The 18,149-nt window shown below is 53.2% G+C and overlaps 1 protein-coding gene across 3 annotated transcripts in view; it reads left to right on the top strand.

Moving 5' to 3' along the window:
• Nucleotides 1–5,886, top strand: part of PDGFD (platelet derived growth factor D) — a 221,345-nt gene extending 215,459 nt beyond the window's left edge. For all 3 annotated transcript variants that reach the window (XM_042957827.1, XM_042957826.1, XM_042957828.1), the window contains exon 7: nucleotides 3,449–5,886. In XM_042957827.1, coding sequence (XP_042813761.1) covers nucleotides 3,449–3,574 — 126 coding nt within the window. In that variant the 3' untranslated portion in view covers nucleotides 3,575–5,886. The remainder of the gene's footprint in view (nucleotides 1–3,448) is intronic.
• Nucleotides 5,887–18,149: the final 12,263 nt, after the last annotated feature.

Raw genomic sequence — 18,149 nt, 5'->3', positions numbered from 1 at the left:
GCACATAGTTTTCCTGCCCAGTGTTTTATTAGTGTTAATAGCTTCACGGCAATGATTCACTCAGTGGTTTCTTGGCTACGAGGCGCGTAACTGTGGTGAAGTATCTTTTGTGATATGGTAGTTTGCCAGCGGAGCCTCTCTGACTTTGTGTCGTGTTACGAAAGCCACCAGCCGGCTCCGGCAGAATGTTCTCCGGTGAGCAGAAGTCAAGTCCTCCCGGCTTCCTGTGGTTTTCCACGTGACACAGAGGGGTCAGGATTTCCGTTCCCACCCGCAGGTGACAAGAAGTGGCTGGGTCCTCCTGGCTGGATTTGTGTTTCTGGATGTCCCACCGCTCGGGGAACAGGCCCATTCGCGAGTGGCCTCGGGCGGCTATAATTCGTGCGGTGGCTCTTGCCTTCAAAAGTGACCAGACCTCCCCCGAGCAGCCGGGCTTCCTTCCCAGATAAAGGCTTTCCGTCTCCCTCTTCGCCTCCCCAGTTTCATCAGGTTGTCTCTGCTTTCTTCTCCCTCTGAGCGCCGTGTGCCTGAACCCGAGACCGTTAACGCTTTGAGCCTCAGCGCTGCCATCAGCCGGCGAAGTGGGCCAGCCTCCGCTCTGTTCAGACGCGGCTTTTCCTGCCTTGTCTGGGAAGGCATCTGCCAATTCACTTTTCCCGGCTTATCAGCAAAGCACGTTGGCCCCTGTGCCCACGCTGCTTAATATAAAACACCGGGAAAGTCCCCGAACAAGCAAGAGAGCCGTTGGAAAGTGCCTGGTCTCTGCCGTCAGCCGAGGGCACGCGCTGCTGTCTGCCATCAGCGAGAACTCAGCGCGACAGAGCAGGCGCCGGTCGGAGTGGCCTGAGCAGACATATTTGTCCCCTGTGCATCGTCTCAGAAGTCACTCCCCTGCCCTGCAAGCCCCTGGGTGTGCTTTCCGTGTGGTCTTGGGTGATAGTGACCGGCTCGCAGTGGAGAAATTCTCGGTGAAGCTGGAGGACGCAAACCTCTGACTCTCTCCGAGGCCCTCTGACCAAATACGCACGGGTGGGAGCGTCAGCTGGTCCAGGGGGAGTCACGTCCTGGCACCAGCGGATGTCGGCTGTGTAACCGGGGGCAACTTCGTGTCTCTCTTCCCTCATGGATGGAGACCTAGGAGAGTGCCTAAGAGGGCTGGAGTGAAGTGCAAATAATTTGTCATTTGCAAAGTCACTTACAACAGCGTGCAGCATCTAGAACATCCTCATTGACATTAGTAATGCCTTCTGCTTCTCTGTTCTCCATGTGCTTATGATCCAGCGAGTAGAATGCATAACAAATTGTGGGAGAGCGTGTGATCCCTGCTGTACGTGTCCTAGAATTGCAGGAGGAGAAGGATACGATATACGTGGTCGTCGGAACTGCCCTTTGGACCAGCTTTACCGACAGCAAGCACTTGTGAGTCTCTGTGCCTCGGGGACGAGTCCTCCTGGGGGTCCCCTGCACGTGGGATTCTCTGCCCCACTTTAGGGTCCAGGCTCTGCGGCTTGACTGAACACTGAGCAAAGGAGAGCATCCGTTCTTGTCCTCTCTGGAGCCCCCGTGGGCGGCATGGCTGAAGAAGGGGGGCCAAGGGCTGAGCAGTCTGGACCCCCGTTTCCTAGTAGATGGTTTTGGTTTATGACTTGAAGCTGGTCATCCGAGAAAACTTCTGGGGAGAGAATCCATAGTAAAGGAATGCCAGGGATCCCCTTGCAGGGATGCCAGGAATAGTCGTGCAGACACTGAGGCAGGATTTTGCCACGTCTGGCCTTCACCCGGGATGGCAGTAAACGAGGCAAAGCATATTGCGTCCCCACTCAGTGCACACGTGGAGCCCCACACCCCTTGGAGACGCAGAAGGAAATCACAGGCACGCTGAAGAGGCAGTGGCCCCCGGGGCAAGGATGCTGGAGGACGGGACCCTGTCCTTGGACCTGGCTCTCGGTGCCCAGAAGACCCTGAATGGGGCGCACGGCCTCCTGGAGCATCTCAGTCCTCCAGGGTGGGGACAGGATACCTCCGTGAAGGGACAGTAGAAGGAAGGCAGAAGTCATGGCTAGCGGGAACCTGAGGGCATAAACGAGAGAAGCAATCGAACCGACCAGACAGTGTATGTGAAAGCGACAGTAGGACGCTCCGGGGGATTCTGCCTGCGATGGTGAAGGCCCGCCTTCCCGAAGGCCGCAGCAGGGGAGAAGCAGGAGAGAAGACAGCTTCTCTTTAAACTTGGCTGAAGTTCGGTTTCACCTTACTTTTCTAAGCGTGTATTGAGACTCCAGTTAACGTACAGAGTACTTGGAGTTTCAGGAGTACAATACGATGGTTCCACACTTCCCTGCATCCCTGGTGCTCATCGCGACAGGTGTACCATCGTACCCCTCCCCCCACCTCCCCTCCGGGGACCACCCGTGTGTTCTCTGTTGTTAAGAGTCTGTTCTTGGTTTGTCTCTCCTTTTTCCCCTCTTTGCTCACTCGTTTTGTTTCTTCAGTCCCACACAGGCGAAATCATACGGTGTTTGTCTTTCTCTCACTTATTTCACTTAGCTTAATCTCTCCAGCTCCGTTCATGTCATTGCAATCAACTTATTAATGTAAGAAATCGAGGATGCACTTCACGAAGAAATGCTGTACTGATACGCAGGTATTAATGTAGAAAGAATATGGTGAGGGGCGCCTGGGTGGCTCAGTGGGTTAAGTGTCCGACTTCGGCTCAGGTCACGATCTTGCGGTTTGTGAGTTCGAGCCCCACGTCGGGCTCTGTGGTCACAGCTCGGAGCCTGGAGCCTGCTTCGGATTCTGTGTCTCCTCCTCTCTCTGCCCCTCCCATGCTCATGTTCTGTCTCTCTCTGTCTCTCAGTAATAAATAAACATTAAAAATTTTTAAAAAAAGAATATGGTGAAGTCTGATCTGTTTTAAATCGTAAAAGGCATTATATATCAACAGATACGTCAGAACGTAAATGTATTTCCGCTTAATTATGGCCACTAATCCCCTTCCGCAGGGAAAAACATTCTGCATCCACCCCACTTTCAGCCACAAGAGCATATGCCCTGTTCTGTCTGCAAGAAGTAATAAATGCTGAGTGTTGGATTTATCTGTAACATACGTCTGTTCTGAGGGATAGTTGTGACAGTATTTGGAGTAGCACTTGGCCCAGATCGGGCCCTTAGAAAGCTACCGAGAGGCCCCTGTCGGGACACGTGAGCTCCCCACGGTGCTGCAGGTTGGTAACAAACACAGGAGGCATTACCCTGTGACCCCAGAGCCTCCACATCAGGGAGCCGATGACTGTAACAATATTTACACGAGTGCATCATGACAGGCAGCCTGTCGTGTTCCTTGGTTTCTCCAGGGGTTGGGAACCGGTTGTCACGAAGAGAAGAAGGGGATCTGGTGACCGTGAACCCAAGGGCTTGCTAACGGGACACGCGCTTCTCGTCCTAGGTGTTACAGTTCGAGCCTGGCCATTTCAGGAGGAGGGCCAGAGCCAAGCACATGGCTCTCGTCGACATCCAGCTGGATCACCACGAGCGCTGCGACTGCGTCTGCAGCTCAAGACCGCCGCGATAGGAGAACGTGTGCCAAATCCCCTCGCGCGTGAGGGAACCTTTAGTGTCAGGGGGCGGGGGGTTGTGAGAGGCCCTGTTCCACCAGCAGCCGCACTTAGGACCGGCCCGTAGAGCAGTGAGAGCCGGTGGGTGCTGAACCACCGCCTGGCTCGCTCAGCCACAGCAGGTGGAAAGGCCCCTCATCAGCTTCTGTCCCCCAGAACACAGGATGGCGTGTAATGATCGTGTCAGAGAGCGTGCCCGTGTACACATACGTGTGTACGCTCTCCGTGTCTACGTGTACATATATCAGCTGGTTTCTTCCGTGTACCCCAGAGCTTACGTATGCTACAGGCCTATAGACCCTTAAAATCTTTTGACACATTAAGGGACAAATTAAATACGTGAAATGCGTCCTTGGAAGATTCAGAAGATCACTTTGTTTACTTCTAAATTTGAATCACAAAACAGTTTTGGATCTTGGTCTTTTAAAGAAAGCGCTGTGTATACTAAAAAACCAATAAATGGGCTTTTCTTATAGATACATCCTAATTATAAAAAAAAGAAGAAGAAAAAGAAGGAGAAGAAGAAGAAGGAAAAATACGGTTTCTGGGGAAAAGGCAGAGACCTGACCATTTTTCCCGAGGGACGCACTACACGCTTACCTATGTAGACAGTAATTACCTGTCTGCAGAAGCATGCGGTAATAATATAGATGCCTTAGAAATTAAGTCATTAAGTCTTCTTTTCATGCATCCTGCTGAGGCATGCAAATTCATTTAACACCTGTCGCAAAAAAATTTCTCAGAAGGTTTGTTATTATAATCCTTCCAGAGACAATTTATCAACTGTCACAGAACTTTGAACGGTTTCTTTCTGAAAGCCCGTCCACAGAAATAACGCCTTTGGAGAATGGCCTGGGGAGTCCGTAGGAGCCTTTCAGAATGGTGTTGGTCGGAAGGTTTGGGTAGTTGAAAGTGAAAACGGTGATCACAGAATTACTAACGTAACTGGAGATTGGATGGAATGTTTAATTGGCTCCCTGTTTAATAATGGATCCAAACTCCCCGGGTTAGGCCAATTCGTTTTATGTATCTTGCTTTTCTGTTCCTATCTCTCTGATACACAAATATGGATTTACGATGGCGTTTTATATCTGGCAAACGTCATGAATTATTTACAGCCTGAAAGCTTTCATGTATCAGAACAACCCAATTTTGCTGACGTAAATTCCCGATCACATCCTCACTCCCCAGTCTGAATTCCGGCTTCCGGACCAAGTGAAGTCAGATCTGGGGGCTGTGGTTCTTGCCACATCTGTGGAGCTGTGTTGTGAGAAGCCACCTGCAAATCACAGGCCCACGAACGTGGCCCTGCTCCACCAGGGTTTCATTCCTGGGGTTTCGAGTCATTTTCCCTCCCCGGCTCCTCAGTGTCTGTTTTCAAGGAGACTGAATCCACAGAGTAGTGAGTGACTCCTCGTTCTCCAAAGCAAGACTCTTGGGAGAACGCAGTGGACTCCAGAGAGCCGTGGGGCTGTTCAGAGAGGGCTCCGTTTCTGCCTTGAATCAAGAGCTGATTTCTTCTGTGAGTCTGGGGCCCTGTGTGCTAACACCGTCTCAGTGAGGGCTGTGTGACAGGCTGGGTTAGCGCTGGGGTCAGGCGAGTGGCCTAAATATGCTTGCACTTCTGAGCCTGGACCAGGTTCAGGCCTCTCCTTAGTGGTAACTTCATCTTTTCTCAGCCCTTTGAGAGGGAAGGCTCATGGCAGGTGCACCTTGAAAACGTCCCTAGAAACCTCCAGTGTTTGTACCGCGACGGGGGAGTGGGAAGATCGCCGTATTGGTCGCTTGTCCAGAATCCCAGACGCGATCACAAATGGCCGAGGCAGGCGCACTCGTCGTGAGGACCTGTGTCCCCATCACGGCCACTGGCAGGTTGCCCCATGAAGACGTTGGCCTGTGCACCCCAACTCAAAGTGGGTGCACGTGGCGTCATCTTGGGCAGCTCCCATCGTAGCTGTAAGTAGGAAGAATCAGTGTTCTACCCAATTTTTAATAAACCTTCCGGGCTGCATCAACCGGGTCGGTTTCCAGTTAAAGCCCTGTCTGCCCTTTTTATTTATTAGCTGAAATGCAAGCAGTCGTATTCACTCACGTTTCTTTCCTCTTTCCTGAGTGTTTTATTGAAACGTCTCCCTCGGTTATCTGTTATCTCTTGCCTTTCCAACATGGAGCAGATAAATGTTTCATTGCCGTCAAAGGAATAAAAAGCTCGCCGTACAAATTACATTTCAAAACAAACCCTAATAAATCCGCATTTCTGCGTGGTTCACTCACCTGGAATAATGCCTTTCATTCCGTGTGACCTCATAGGGCAGAACACTTTCGTAAGTAGAATTTTTTATGCTTTTTGTCGTATCGGCAGCACGCAGCTTTTTCGTCTCGTGGCATTTTTCTGTAGCAAATGTAATATGCCTCTTATCTCCATGAAAAATATATATTGCTTTTGAACAAAACTCCTTCATCATTTCCTCCCCAGTTGCAGCTCCCCAGTGTGCAGTGTTACACATTGACTTTCACGAACGCCTGCGGCTGTTTGGGGTGACCAGGCTGGGTGATTTCCGAGGGCCGGGGCTCAGAAGGCAGGAACAGGGCAAGGCCTGGCCTTGGTGGCAGGTTCTCACCGGGTCCCTGTCCCCGAGCTGGGCAGCAGGGCGGGACCGGAGACTTTGCTGTTTTGCTGTTTGCTTCTTGGACTGTTTTCCCCGCTGGCCTTTTAATAAAACACGGTCTCGTCTGACCTCCATCCCTACAAGCGCACGGCCTGTCTCTTCCTTAGGGGCCCGACGTCGGTACCACCCAGACGCCTGGGAACCTTTTCCCACAGCAGGGTCAGGCCTACCCGCTCCAGAAGACCAGGCCAGGGGCTACAGGCGTGCAGACACTGGCTTCTGAGCAGGGGCGGGCGAGGGGGCAGAGGCGAGTGGAAGGGGGGCTCTCCTCACTGCAGGATCTGGTGCTGTTGCTGGCAGCCTATCTTTGGCCTCGTGGGTTCAAGCCCCGCGTCGGGCTCTGTGCTGATGGCTCAGAACCTGGAGCCTGGTTCGGATTCTGTGCTCCCTCTCTCTCTGCCCCGTCCCACATGCGTTCTCTCTCTCTCTTTCAAAAACAAAAAATAAACATTAAAAAGGATCAATTTTACCATCAGAAGTACCAGTAATGTGTGAGTCAAAGTGTGGGGAAGGGGCAGGAAGGAAGCAGATACTGCTGTGCATAGTTGTCAATTCAGATAACTTGGATTTTTATATAAAAATCATGGTAGCTGTGTGTGTGTGTGTGTGTTTACACAGTATCTTAATGCAAATACATTAATAATCTTATTTTATTTCCTGAAACGTACATGTGTCCACTTTTACTCCGAGAATAACTTAACAGATGTCCAAATTGTTCATAGCCTCCCAGGGTCCTCTGATAGCATATTAAACTAAAATTCATAGATTAGTATTCATGCCTGAAATTGCAGGAAATACAATGTTGTTTATTGACAACTTTGATCAAATATGCTAGAAGAGAGAACATTTATAACTCACTGGTTTTTACTGACACCCACTTAAATTTTGTTGTTTACAAAAATCGAGTTGAAGCCTACAGAGGTCTGCAAAACTTACCATAAAACACGGGGTATCTCCTGAACATAATGGCCAGACACTTAATTTAAGACTTCAGGCTTGTTCTTCCTGTTACAGTCCTGAATTTGCAAGTTAACTTGTATCTTTTTCAAAATAAATTTCATTTCTATAGCGATCCGTAACAATTCTTTAGCAGACCACATCAGAAGAGAGTGGGGCTGAGTCCGGAACCAATGCTTCGTGTTCCTAGGGCAGCAAGTTATGGGCCAAGAAATCTTCATTTTCCAATAAAACCATTTGACTTTCTCATTATTTTAAACTGTTGGATACCGGCTGCCAGGTTTAGTGGCCAGGAACCAAATGTTAAAATTACTCTTGGATTCAATTTATATTTTACATAATTCCTGTAGTACCGATTCTGTTTTGAGAATGTGTTCTGGGTCATATTCTCTAGTCTTTGGTGGAGGCCATATTACAAATTCCTTCTCTTCCAGTGTTTTCTAGCCTTTCCTCTCTCCCTGTGACTTCCACGTTCCTTCTCGTTCTCACTGGTCTCTACACACCAGTCTCAGGGTCATAATCAGGGTCCGTGTGTGCGTTGGGAAGGCTCAGGAGGTGGGGGCCGTTCGAGGAGACCGGGAGAGCGGGTGGTTTCCCGAGGGAGCACTTTACAGGCTTAAATTGCCAAATGTGAAGAAATCACTGCTCCGTGAGCGTCGAACACATCAAGGAAATGTTTGCCATTATGGCCCCTTTTGGTACGAACTTCAGAGTATTTATCACCTTCTATGAACGGATACCTAGCCACCATCAATATGGGGAAAACTGACTATGTGCTTCGTTCATTCATTCAACAAAACGTGTTAAAACACGCTACGTATCAGGTGTGCTTTGGGGTCCCAACCCAGGGCCTGCAACACAAGGTAAACGTAGAGACAGATAATGTAGGTGGGATTCACAAGCGAAGTGGCAGGAAGGAATGTCTAGAGGCACAACTGGAGGGAAGTTTGAAAAGGTAGAAAATCCTGTGGTCACAGAGGAATCCTCTTGTGTGGCTGGCTGGCAGGGAGTTGTGTCCTTTATGTGGAGGAGAGGAAGCCTGGGGCTGTAAGCATACGGGCCTGCAGGTGTCATAATGGAGGAGAGAGAACCTCAGAAGGCCCTCCCTTTCTGGACCTGTGCGTCCTCGTTTACAAAACCAGAAGGGCGACAGAGAGCCTTTCCGCACTTTGGCGGATTCTGCACTTTGGCAGATGGCCCCGTGCGGGAAGGATGGGGTGGGAATGCGAATTAGGAAGCTTCTCCCCGGGCTCAGGCCGTAGAGACGGGAAGGGGTGGATCCCCTGTGGGTGCACGGACCGTCAAGGGCAAATCTCTAGGAGTGCTGTGAGAAAAGTTCTCGAGAGGATTCAGGGCCTTGGTGACACGGTGGGAGAGCAGTGCAGGCTCCAGGCGCGTCCCAGAGGAAGAAGTCGTGTGGGCTGCATGCTTGGGAGGACTCTCCTCACTCAGAACTCTTAGGGAGGCAGGGAGGGGGAGGCTCATTTCAAGAGAAGAAATCACACCCGTCTGCAGAGCCAGGGCTGGTGACGCTGACCGGGTACCGTCCTTCGGGCAGCGAGGGTGACCCCGTAAGAAGGATGATAAAGGGCGGAAGCTGAAGGACACCCGTGACCGCAGAGGAGACGAGACAACAGCAGTTCACAAAGCTCACAAGTGAGTGCTCCAGAATTCGGAAAACACGTCGCTGAGGGCGGTGCCCGACGGACCAGATTCGGAGAACGACTAAGCGGCCGCGTCTAATGCTCTGATCAAACGAGAGAGGGCTGGTGGGTGCCACACAAACACATAAACAACCCGCTGTGTTCGTGAACAGCAGAAGCCTGACGTGAGACGATGTCAAAAGGTAGAGTGTAGAGCAGGGGCAGGAAGAGATCCTTTAGGAATTGGTCTTCTTAAGACACTGGAGCAGGAACCGAAATTTGAATACCTGTCAGCCAGCGGGAAACGGGAAGGAGACTGAGGCATCAGGATTTAAGCTGGTGGCATCAGAAATGACAACAAGATTGTGGCTCGAAGAGGAGCACATTTTAAATGTTTAATTGGCCACAGTTGGTGTGGATCGAGCGTGCAGTGGGAGGATGTCACGGAATGTTCTGGGGGCTTCTGGCATAACGAACTAGGCAGACAAAGACGCCATTTACTGAGATGGGGAGCCAGGGAGGGGGAGAGGTTTGCATTAGATCGAGAAATCCATATGAGATACTAATGCCAAATGGCCGGAGACATGAGGTAGGCAGTTCGGTCTGTGGGTCTGCAGCTCAGAGGAGGGTCTGGGAACGGGGCGGAAGCATGTAGCTGCTGAGCACGTGAAATGTGGCTGGTGTGGCCAAAGACACCTTCGTTGTGCCAGCGGTAGGGAGTCTAGGTGTAAGGGTAAACAGCCACACGTGACTGGGGGTCTAGGGCTCCCCCCACAGGCCTGCAGCCCCAATAACACTTCACAGCACACACACACACACACACACACACACACACACACACACACGTGCCTCGGCCGAATAGCCAGGGTAGCCGCACCTGACCCAAACTGGGACCTGAGTCCGTGTCAGGACGTACGGAACTGAGAAGACTCGAAGATGTCTCCCCAGTTACATGGCAGCCGTGATCCGTCTACACCGATCGTAAAGCCCGGCAAGGGTCAGACCGCAAAGGAGGGGAGAGAAGAATGACCCCACCATGCAGAGGGGCTGTGAGGGAGCCCCTTGCTCCGCTGGGTCCCGAGGTCCGGCCAGATCCCACTCTTGGCTCCTCTGGGAATGTCAGATGGCAGAGGCGTGAATCGGGGGCGTCGGGGAGGGAAGAAGCCTGTGGAGACAGAGGATTTTGCGTGAAAACCGCCCGTTGGAGAAGCTGATTGATCAGGGGGCGGGGGGCGAGGGCGGATCCTCGTTCTTTGCCGTCCCTAGCTGCCCCAGCACGGCCACACACATGGGATCAGGGAGCACTGATCGCCAGCCCCGCGGCCAGGAAACGGGGGGCTCGTTCTGGGAGCCTCTGGTCACATTTCCCTCCACTGGCAAATGCATCCCCTTGTTTGCAGGAGTCTCTGCTTAGAGACACCTCATCTACCATGGATTACTGAGCCACGAGCATTGAGCTGCCAGCCACAGCGCTCTAATTCGTCACCGCAGCCTCTCACACTGAGGGCACACAGCACTCCAGCACCTGCCTGGGTGCCTCTTTCAATGGCAACATGCACCACCAAAAAGCACAGACCTGCAAAAGACGGGACGCTGAAAAGGCCACAGAGACGGTCTGAGAGCTGGGGCAAGAGCACAGAGGCCCACGGCTCAACCGCAGCTGGGACCGTGGGGGACACGTCAGGTGCTTCACCGCTCTCACCCTGTCCCTGAATGACTGCACAAAAGCGCCACGTTGATTTGACTTTGGAGTTACGTATAAATCGTGCGGAGTGGGCACGTTTGCAAAGACAGACGCTACAAATAATGAATACTGACTAATCATAGTGTCTGTTGGGGCGCCTGGGGGGCTCAGGGGTTTAAGCGTCTGACTGGCTCCGGTCATGATCTCATGGTTCTCAGGTTCGAGCCCTGTGTCGGGCTCTGTGCTCACTGCTCAGAGCCTGGAGCCTGCTTCGGATTCTGTATCTCCTTCTTTCTCTCTCTCTGCCCCTCCCCTGCTCGCGCACGCGCGCTCTCTCTCTCTTTCAAAAAGAAATAAACATTAAGAAATTGTAAGAAGATAAATAAAAAATAATAGTGTCTGTTCATTGAACGCTTACAGTATCCCCGAAATTTTCTGAAGCTTACCTATATTTAATTTTCATAATAACCCAATGACAAATGAGTTTTCTGAAATTGAAGAGTGAGTATGCATAAAGTTTTTATTATGCAACCCTGTTATTATATTTATTATGGTTCATGAAGGTGAAAACGTGAAGCCCAGAGACTTCAAACAAAGTGCCCGAGGTCAACCAGTGGTGACCTCCAGGCCATTCCTGTACGGCCAGTATCCTTAATCACAATGTACGCCTGCTGTCTCGGCCAGTGGATGGGGGGCAGCGGTAAAGGATTTCCTCATAGAGTCTTGTCACCCACAATCCTGAGCATGGATCCAGAGGTCATCATTGACTATTCTGGTCAAGTTTCATTATTTAATTAATAATAATTGAACATCCATTATAGGACAGGCACACTTTTAGGCACAAGGGCCAATGAAGAGGACCACCGAGAATACAATGTTCTAGATTTTGTGGACTTTGCAGCAAGGTAGATACAGAAAATAATCACACATGTAGCTTCATATAATGATCAGTGCTGTTAAGGAACAAAGCTACTGAGAGAGACGAAGGAAGGTCTCTCCTAAGGAGGTGACAGTTTTGCTGAGATCTAAAAGAAGTGAAAATAGGTGGAAATACCCTGGGGAGGAGCACTCCAGGCAAAGGAAATAGCACGTGCAAAGGTCCTGAGGCAGAAGCAAGCTAGGGATGGTGTAAGGAACAGCGAGAGGACTAGGGTATTGTGGGCAAGGAACTCAGTGGCAAGAACACGGAAGGGAGAGAAGTAGGCAGCACTAATTCACGTGAGTCTTCTAGGTCATGGCAAGGATGGGGTTCGTCATGTGTTGAGAAGTCCTCGGGGTTTTTGATCCAGGGAGCGACATGGTAGGACAGGCAGTTAAAAGGCCTCTTACTGGGTATCGAGTTGATGTAGGAAACCAGAGTAGAAGCTGACAGACCCATGAGGCCCCAGACTCGGGAGGCGGAGTGAGAAAGCCATGTCAATATCTGATAAAAGAGAATTCCTGGCAGAATGGACAGCAAGTGCAAAGGCCCTGAGGTAGAAGTTTGCTTGGTGTGGGGCTGGAATGGGGTAAGCAAGGTTGCGTGGTCAGAGATGAAGGGAGGAAGCTCACAGAAGCCAGATTTTATTGAACGTTTTAGGCCATTATGAGACTCTAGTCTGTACCACCGAAGATCCTTACTGGTGCCCTACAGACATTCCGGAATGTCCTAGCACACGGGAGGATTGCATTTCCCTGCTCCCTTCAAGTTGGGTGTGGCCACGTGTGCCAGGTTGGATCACCCACCCCAAGTCTTCACTCCTTCTTTCATCTACATACATGTCCCGGCTTCACCATAGACGGAGGAGACCTCTCCTCACGTGGTTTTGGCCATGCGGTCTGCTTCAGACAACGGGATATAAGTGGCTGCGATGCCAGCAAGGACTTGCCGAGTGGGGCTCGCTCTCTAGAGCGAAAACAAAACAGTCAAACCACGTGCCTTGGCCAGTCCACTGACTGCAGGAGGAGGATGAACCTGCCTAACAGAGCTACCCCACACGACCTGCAGCTTGAAGCTGACCCTGCTGGGTCCGATGGAGACCAGCTGACACCCCCCCCCCCGCCCCCCCCCAACCCAGTGGAGACCAGCTGAACCCCCCTCCGACCCCCACCAACCTAGTGGAGACCAGCTGACCCCCATCCAGCCCAGTGGAGATCAGCTGACCCCCACCAGCCTACTGGAGACCAGCTGACTCCCCCCCCCCCCCCCCCGGCTCCCACCAACCCAGTGGAGATCAGCTAACCCCCACCAGCCTACTGGAGACCAGCTGAACTCTGCCCCCCCCCCAACCCAGTGGAGACCAGCTGACCCCCAGCCAGCCCAGTGCAGACTAGCTGACCCTCACCAGCCTACTGGAGACCAGCTGAACCCCGCCCCCCCCCAACCCAGTGGAGACCAGCTGATCCCCACCAGCCTACTGGAGGCCAGCTGACCCCCAGCCAGCCCAGTGGAGACCAGCTGACCCCCCCTCTGACCCCCACAAACCTAGTGGAGACCAGCTGACCCCCAACCAGCCCAGTGGAGACCAGCTGAACCCCCCTCTGACCCCCACCAACCTAGTGGAGACCAGCTGACCCCCAACCAGTCCAGTGGAGACCAACTGAACCCCACCAGCCTACTGGAGGCCAGCTGACCCCCAGCCAGCCCAGTGGAGACCAGCTGAACCCCCCTCTGACCCCCACCAACCTAGTGGAGACCAGCTGACCCCCAACCAGCCCAGTGGAGACCAGCTGAACCCCCCTCTGACCCCCACCAACCTAGTGGAGACCAGCTGACCCCCAACCAGCCCAGTGGAGACCAGCTGAACCCCCCTCTGACCCCCACCAACCTAGTGGAGACCAGCTGACCCCCAACCAGCCCAGTGGAGACCAGCTGAACCCCCCTCTGACCCCCACCAACCTAGTGGAGACCAGCTGACCCCCAACCAGTCCAGTGGAGACCAACTGAACCCCACCAGCCTACTGGAGGCCAGCTGACCCCCAGCCAGCCCAGTGGAGACCAGCTGAACCCCCCTCTGACCCCCACCAACCTAGTGGAGACCAGCTGACCCCCAACCAGCCCAGTGGAGACCAGCTGAACCCCCCTCTGACCCCCACAAACCTAGTGGAGACCAGCTGACCCCCAACCAGCCCAGTGGAGACCAGCTGAACCCCCCTCTGACCCCCACCAACCTAGTGGAGACCAGCTGACCCCCAACCAGTCCAGTGGAGACCAACTGAACCCCACCAGCCTACTGGAGGCCAGCTGACCCCCAGCCAGCCCAGTGGAGACCAGCTGAACCCCCCTCTGACCCCCACCAACCTAGTGGAGACCAGCTGACCCCCAACCAGCCCAGTGGAGACCAGCTGAACCCCCCTCTGACCCCCACCAACCTAGTGGAGACCAGCTGACCCCCAACCAGCCCAGTGGAGACCAGCTGAACCCCCCTCTGACCCCCACCAACCTAGTGGAGACCAGCTGACCCCCAACCAGCCCAGTGGAGACCAGCTGAACCCCCCTCTGACCCCCACCAACCTAGTGGAGACCAGCTGACCCCCAAACAGCCCAGTGGAGACCAGCTGAACCCCCCTCTGACCCCCACCAACCTAGTGGAGACCAGCTGACCCCCAACCAGCCCAGTGGAGACCAGCTGAACCCCACCAGCCTACTGGAGGACAGCTGACCCCCAGCCAGCCCACCCCCAGCCAGCCCAGTGGAGACCAGCTGAACCCCCCTCTGACCCCCACCAACCTAGTGGAGACCAGCTGACCCCCAACCAGCCCAGTGGAGACCAGCTGAACCCCAGCCAGCCCAGTGGAGACCAGCTGAACCCCGCCAACCCAGTAGAGATCAGCTGATCCCCCACCAGCCTACTGGAGACCAGCTGACCCCCAGCCAGCCTGGTGAAGATCAGCTGACCCCCACCAGCCTACTGGAGACCAGCTGAACCCCCGCCCAGCCCCGCCAACCCAATAGAGATCAGCTGATCCCCCACCAACCTACTGGAGACCAGCTGAACCCCACCCCGCCCTCGCCAACCCAGTAGAGATCAGCTGATCCCCCACCAGCCTACTGGAGACCAGCTGACCCCCAGCCAGCCTGGTGGAGGTCAGCTGACCACCCCCCCACCAGCCTAGTGGAGATCAGCAGACCCCTGCTGGCCTGCAGATGCTCGACCAATGAAGGCCGACCGTTCTCATGCCACGGAGATTTTAGAGCAGAATTGTGCTGTGCTGCCACACACCTGGCTTAGCCAGTGAGACGGAAGCGGACGAGGAATCTTGAGAAGACGCTGCCCATCTTCCCACCCCGTCCGTACTGCAGGGACGACGTTAGCACACGCCAAGGCCGAGCGTGTATCACCCTGGTTCTGAGGGATGTGCTGAGCAGAGCCCCTGATGACGCATACTAGCTGTAGATCCTGAGAAACAAAGAAAACTCCGTGGGAATAGCTGCTGTGGTTTCCGATTCTGCAGCACATCCTGGCTTGGCTGGTGCAGGGAGCCTCCCCGGGGTTTGAGGTGAGGAATTGTGATTTCACCCCGGGTCTGTTAAGGATGGGCTGAAGGGGGTGGGGCAGCGGCTTGGACACAAGTTAGGGGGTGGCTGATGCCACCTTAGCACAGGCAACAGGTGATGGTGGCCCAGACACTGTGGGAGAGTAGCAGGTGCTCCGATCCTGGAATATTTGGGAAACAGAGCTGCCGAGATTTGTCTGTGGATGGCATGCGGGTGTCAGAGGACGGATGGTTGTGCTCCCACAATCTGAGGCTGAGTGGAGGTGGGGGGAGCTGCATGAACCAAAGTCTGCAACCTGACCGGACCAGTCGTGTGGAAGTCGGGAAGCAGGTGGAGAGCGGGTCCAGGGCTCTGGCAGAGACATGACTCTGAGTGGGTGTGCAGAGCCAGGAAACTGCAGGACGTCACGATGAGGGTGACAGCAGATGGAAAAGAGGTTCGAGCCTTGGGGCGTGCTTGACCTTGGGGTCAAGGGACAGCAAATGACCGGCAGGAACAGTCGGTGAAACAACACGTAATGCGTGTGTGGTGGTGGTGAACGCGTCACCTGTGTGCCTTCAGCTCCTCCGAATTCTCCACCTGGGTCTCTGTCCCAGGAGGCAGATCGATCAATCTATCTATCTGTATTTTTTCTTCTTCTTCATTTGGAATATTTTTATCTGTGTAGGACGTACAGCTGTAAACACTTTCACTTCCAGTTAGATTTAAAATAGTTACCTTACTAACCGGTATTCTTGGAAGTGAATCCAAGTGAATGAAGGAGAAAGAAATGGACAGGAAATCTCCCGAAAATGACAGTGCCACCAGCAAGTGGAATTTGGCTGGGCTCCCCCCCCCCCACCCCGCTGGAAGTGCCAGGAGCAGGTGACTGTACTTGTTTGGTGTTGGAGTAGGGTTGCCACCCAAGGTTACCTGAGTTTCAGGTGTACAACGTGGGGGCCGCGAGTCTGCGTTACCCTGTGCTCAGTGCACCTGTGCTCACCTGTGCCCACAGAACGTGGTCCCAGCCTGCGGCGCCTGGACTGAGTGGTTCAGTGCCCTCTGGGGTTCCAGCAACTTCCTCCTGCCCTCCAGTTTTCGAAGCTGGTGGCAGCTTCCCTCCCGATGGCCCCAGGATCCTTCCCTATCCCCTGTCCGTCCCCAGCACCCTACTCAGAGCTCGGTAATTAGTTTCTTTGAATGTTCCTGATTGGAGTGAGTCATCAGGGTCACTGATGTAAGAGTCTCGGAGAAAAGTGAACACATGGCTTTAAAAGGCATGTGTGGCCAATTGTGCCCAGAGCTCCCGCAGGGACAGACAGGGTGAAGATTTAGAAATGGCCATCCCATTCAGCATTTGGAGGCCACTGTGGAGTGTCGGAGACAAGCCAGCCAGGGTGCATTTGAGGAAGAGTGGTAGGAGGTATGTATCTGCAAATACATCCAGTCCCCTTAAAGATCCTAAGTAGCAGGAGGCCGGGGACTCAGGACTCGGCCATCAGTGCCTGAGTTAGTTAATGACTGAAGCAGACACTCACACCTGGGAGGCTTCCCACACCTGCTTTCCTAACATCTGGACAGTTCCATACCTTCTGAATCGAGCCAGAGTGGGGGGCGGGGGCAGGGGGTGGGGTCCCGCAACTTCCTGATGTGTTGGGATCACCTGGAGGGCTTGTTGACCCAGAGTTCTGATTCGATAGGTGTGGGAGGGAGCCCAGTCGCTGGCCCTTCAGCAGGGCCCCAGGTGATGCTAACTTCGCTGCTCATGGGACCACGCCTTAGCTCTCACTGCTCTGTTGGAGGAGAAGTCTCCTGTTCCACCTTCCCTTTCCATCCTCGGCCAGTCCAGGCTCTCGTGACATGTCCCTGAATGGCCACCACATCGTCCACAGCATCTTGTCACAGGCAGGTGAGTCCAAAAAGTCAAGTTGTGGGAATCGGATGGCTTTTGTGCTTTAGTTCTTTGGTTTTCTTCTGAGTGTGTGTGTGTGTGTGTGTGTGTGTGTGTGTGTGCACGCACAAGTGTGTGTGCAATTTCTGACTTCACAGGCCACGGGGAGGCTCATCGCCTACCTGGGAACGGTATGAAGGTCAATGTTCAGTCGCCTTTAGGAAATGGAAGAACAATGCTAGACTCGAGCTGTTTATTTGTCTCCCAACGTGGTTTCGAATCTCTCTGGAGAAGGATTAGGCTTAAGGGGTTTTTTAAATCATTCTAAGTCCTTTAACCATTTTTCGTACCAGCTACGTGGTTCTTCCCTGTTTCAAAGTTGCTCCTTCAGAACCCGCCTTGTACAAAAAGGTGCAATGTTCCAGTGACATGGAGCTTGGTGTTTCAAGGGGAAAAAAAAAACGGTCAGCTTTCTGCAAGGCCCCGAGCGACGTCACCTCTCCAGGGTTACAGCCTGCTCCTGTGTTGCCCATGGAATGCAGCCATTACTCGGATAGTCGGCCAATCTTGTGCGAACCTGGTTCAAGTCCTCTGAGAAATCGTCCACCTTCCAAAATTTGTCTATTGACTTAGGATCATTCCTCCAATTGGCCAAGACCAAGCCTGGAATTAGTAGAGAGGTGGACGGTTGTGTTAAAAGTCAACCGAGCAGAGCCAGCGGCCAGGGACCAAAGTGGGGAGGTGGAGGGGTGACCCGTAAAAGGAAAGTTCAATTATCAGGTTCCCAGGTGTCCTGCCCAGAGAGGGAAATTATCGTTGGTAAAAAAGTAAATGTTTCCTTTCAGAAGTAATTTGCGTTTCATTTCATGGTAGATGGGTTTATGCAAAACCTAATGATTTAGCACAAGTGGTTCCATCAGACGTACCTCACGAGCTACAGGGAGAGGATCATCAGCGTAATTTTTATAGGCTGTGTCTTTGGTCAGGTGACAATGTGGGCGGGCACGTTGGATGGTGATGCTGGGGGCAGTGCTGGATTGGGGGCTCAGTGCACAGACGCGAGAGGGGGCTGGTCCGGGGAGAGGGGCCCCACATAGGCTTTGGATGGCAACCCGTGAGTGCAGTTTTGCTCTCAGGCCGAGAAGGAGCCCAGGGCTCTCTGTCAAGCTGGCAGAAAGCTTCTTACATTTCATGGACCAAAAACACCGGGAGGTGGGACAAGGATCCCACAC

Source organism: Panthera tigris, chromosome D1, assembly GCF_018350195.1.
Source record: "Panthera tigris isolate Pti1 chromosome D1, P.tigris_Pti1_mat1.1, whole genome shotgun sequence".
In the NCBI taxonomy this organism is placed as follows: domain Eukaryota; kingdom Metazoa; phylum Chordata; class Mammalia; order Carnivora; family Felidae; genus Panthera; species Panthera tigris.
This window is presented reverse-complemented; position numbering and strand designations above follow the sequence as displayed.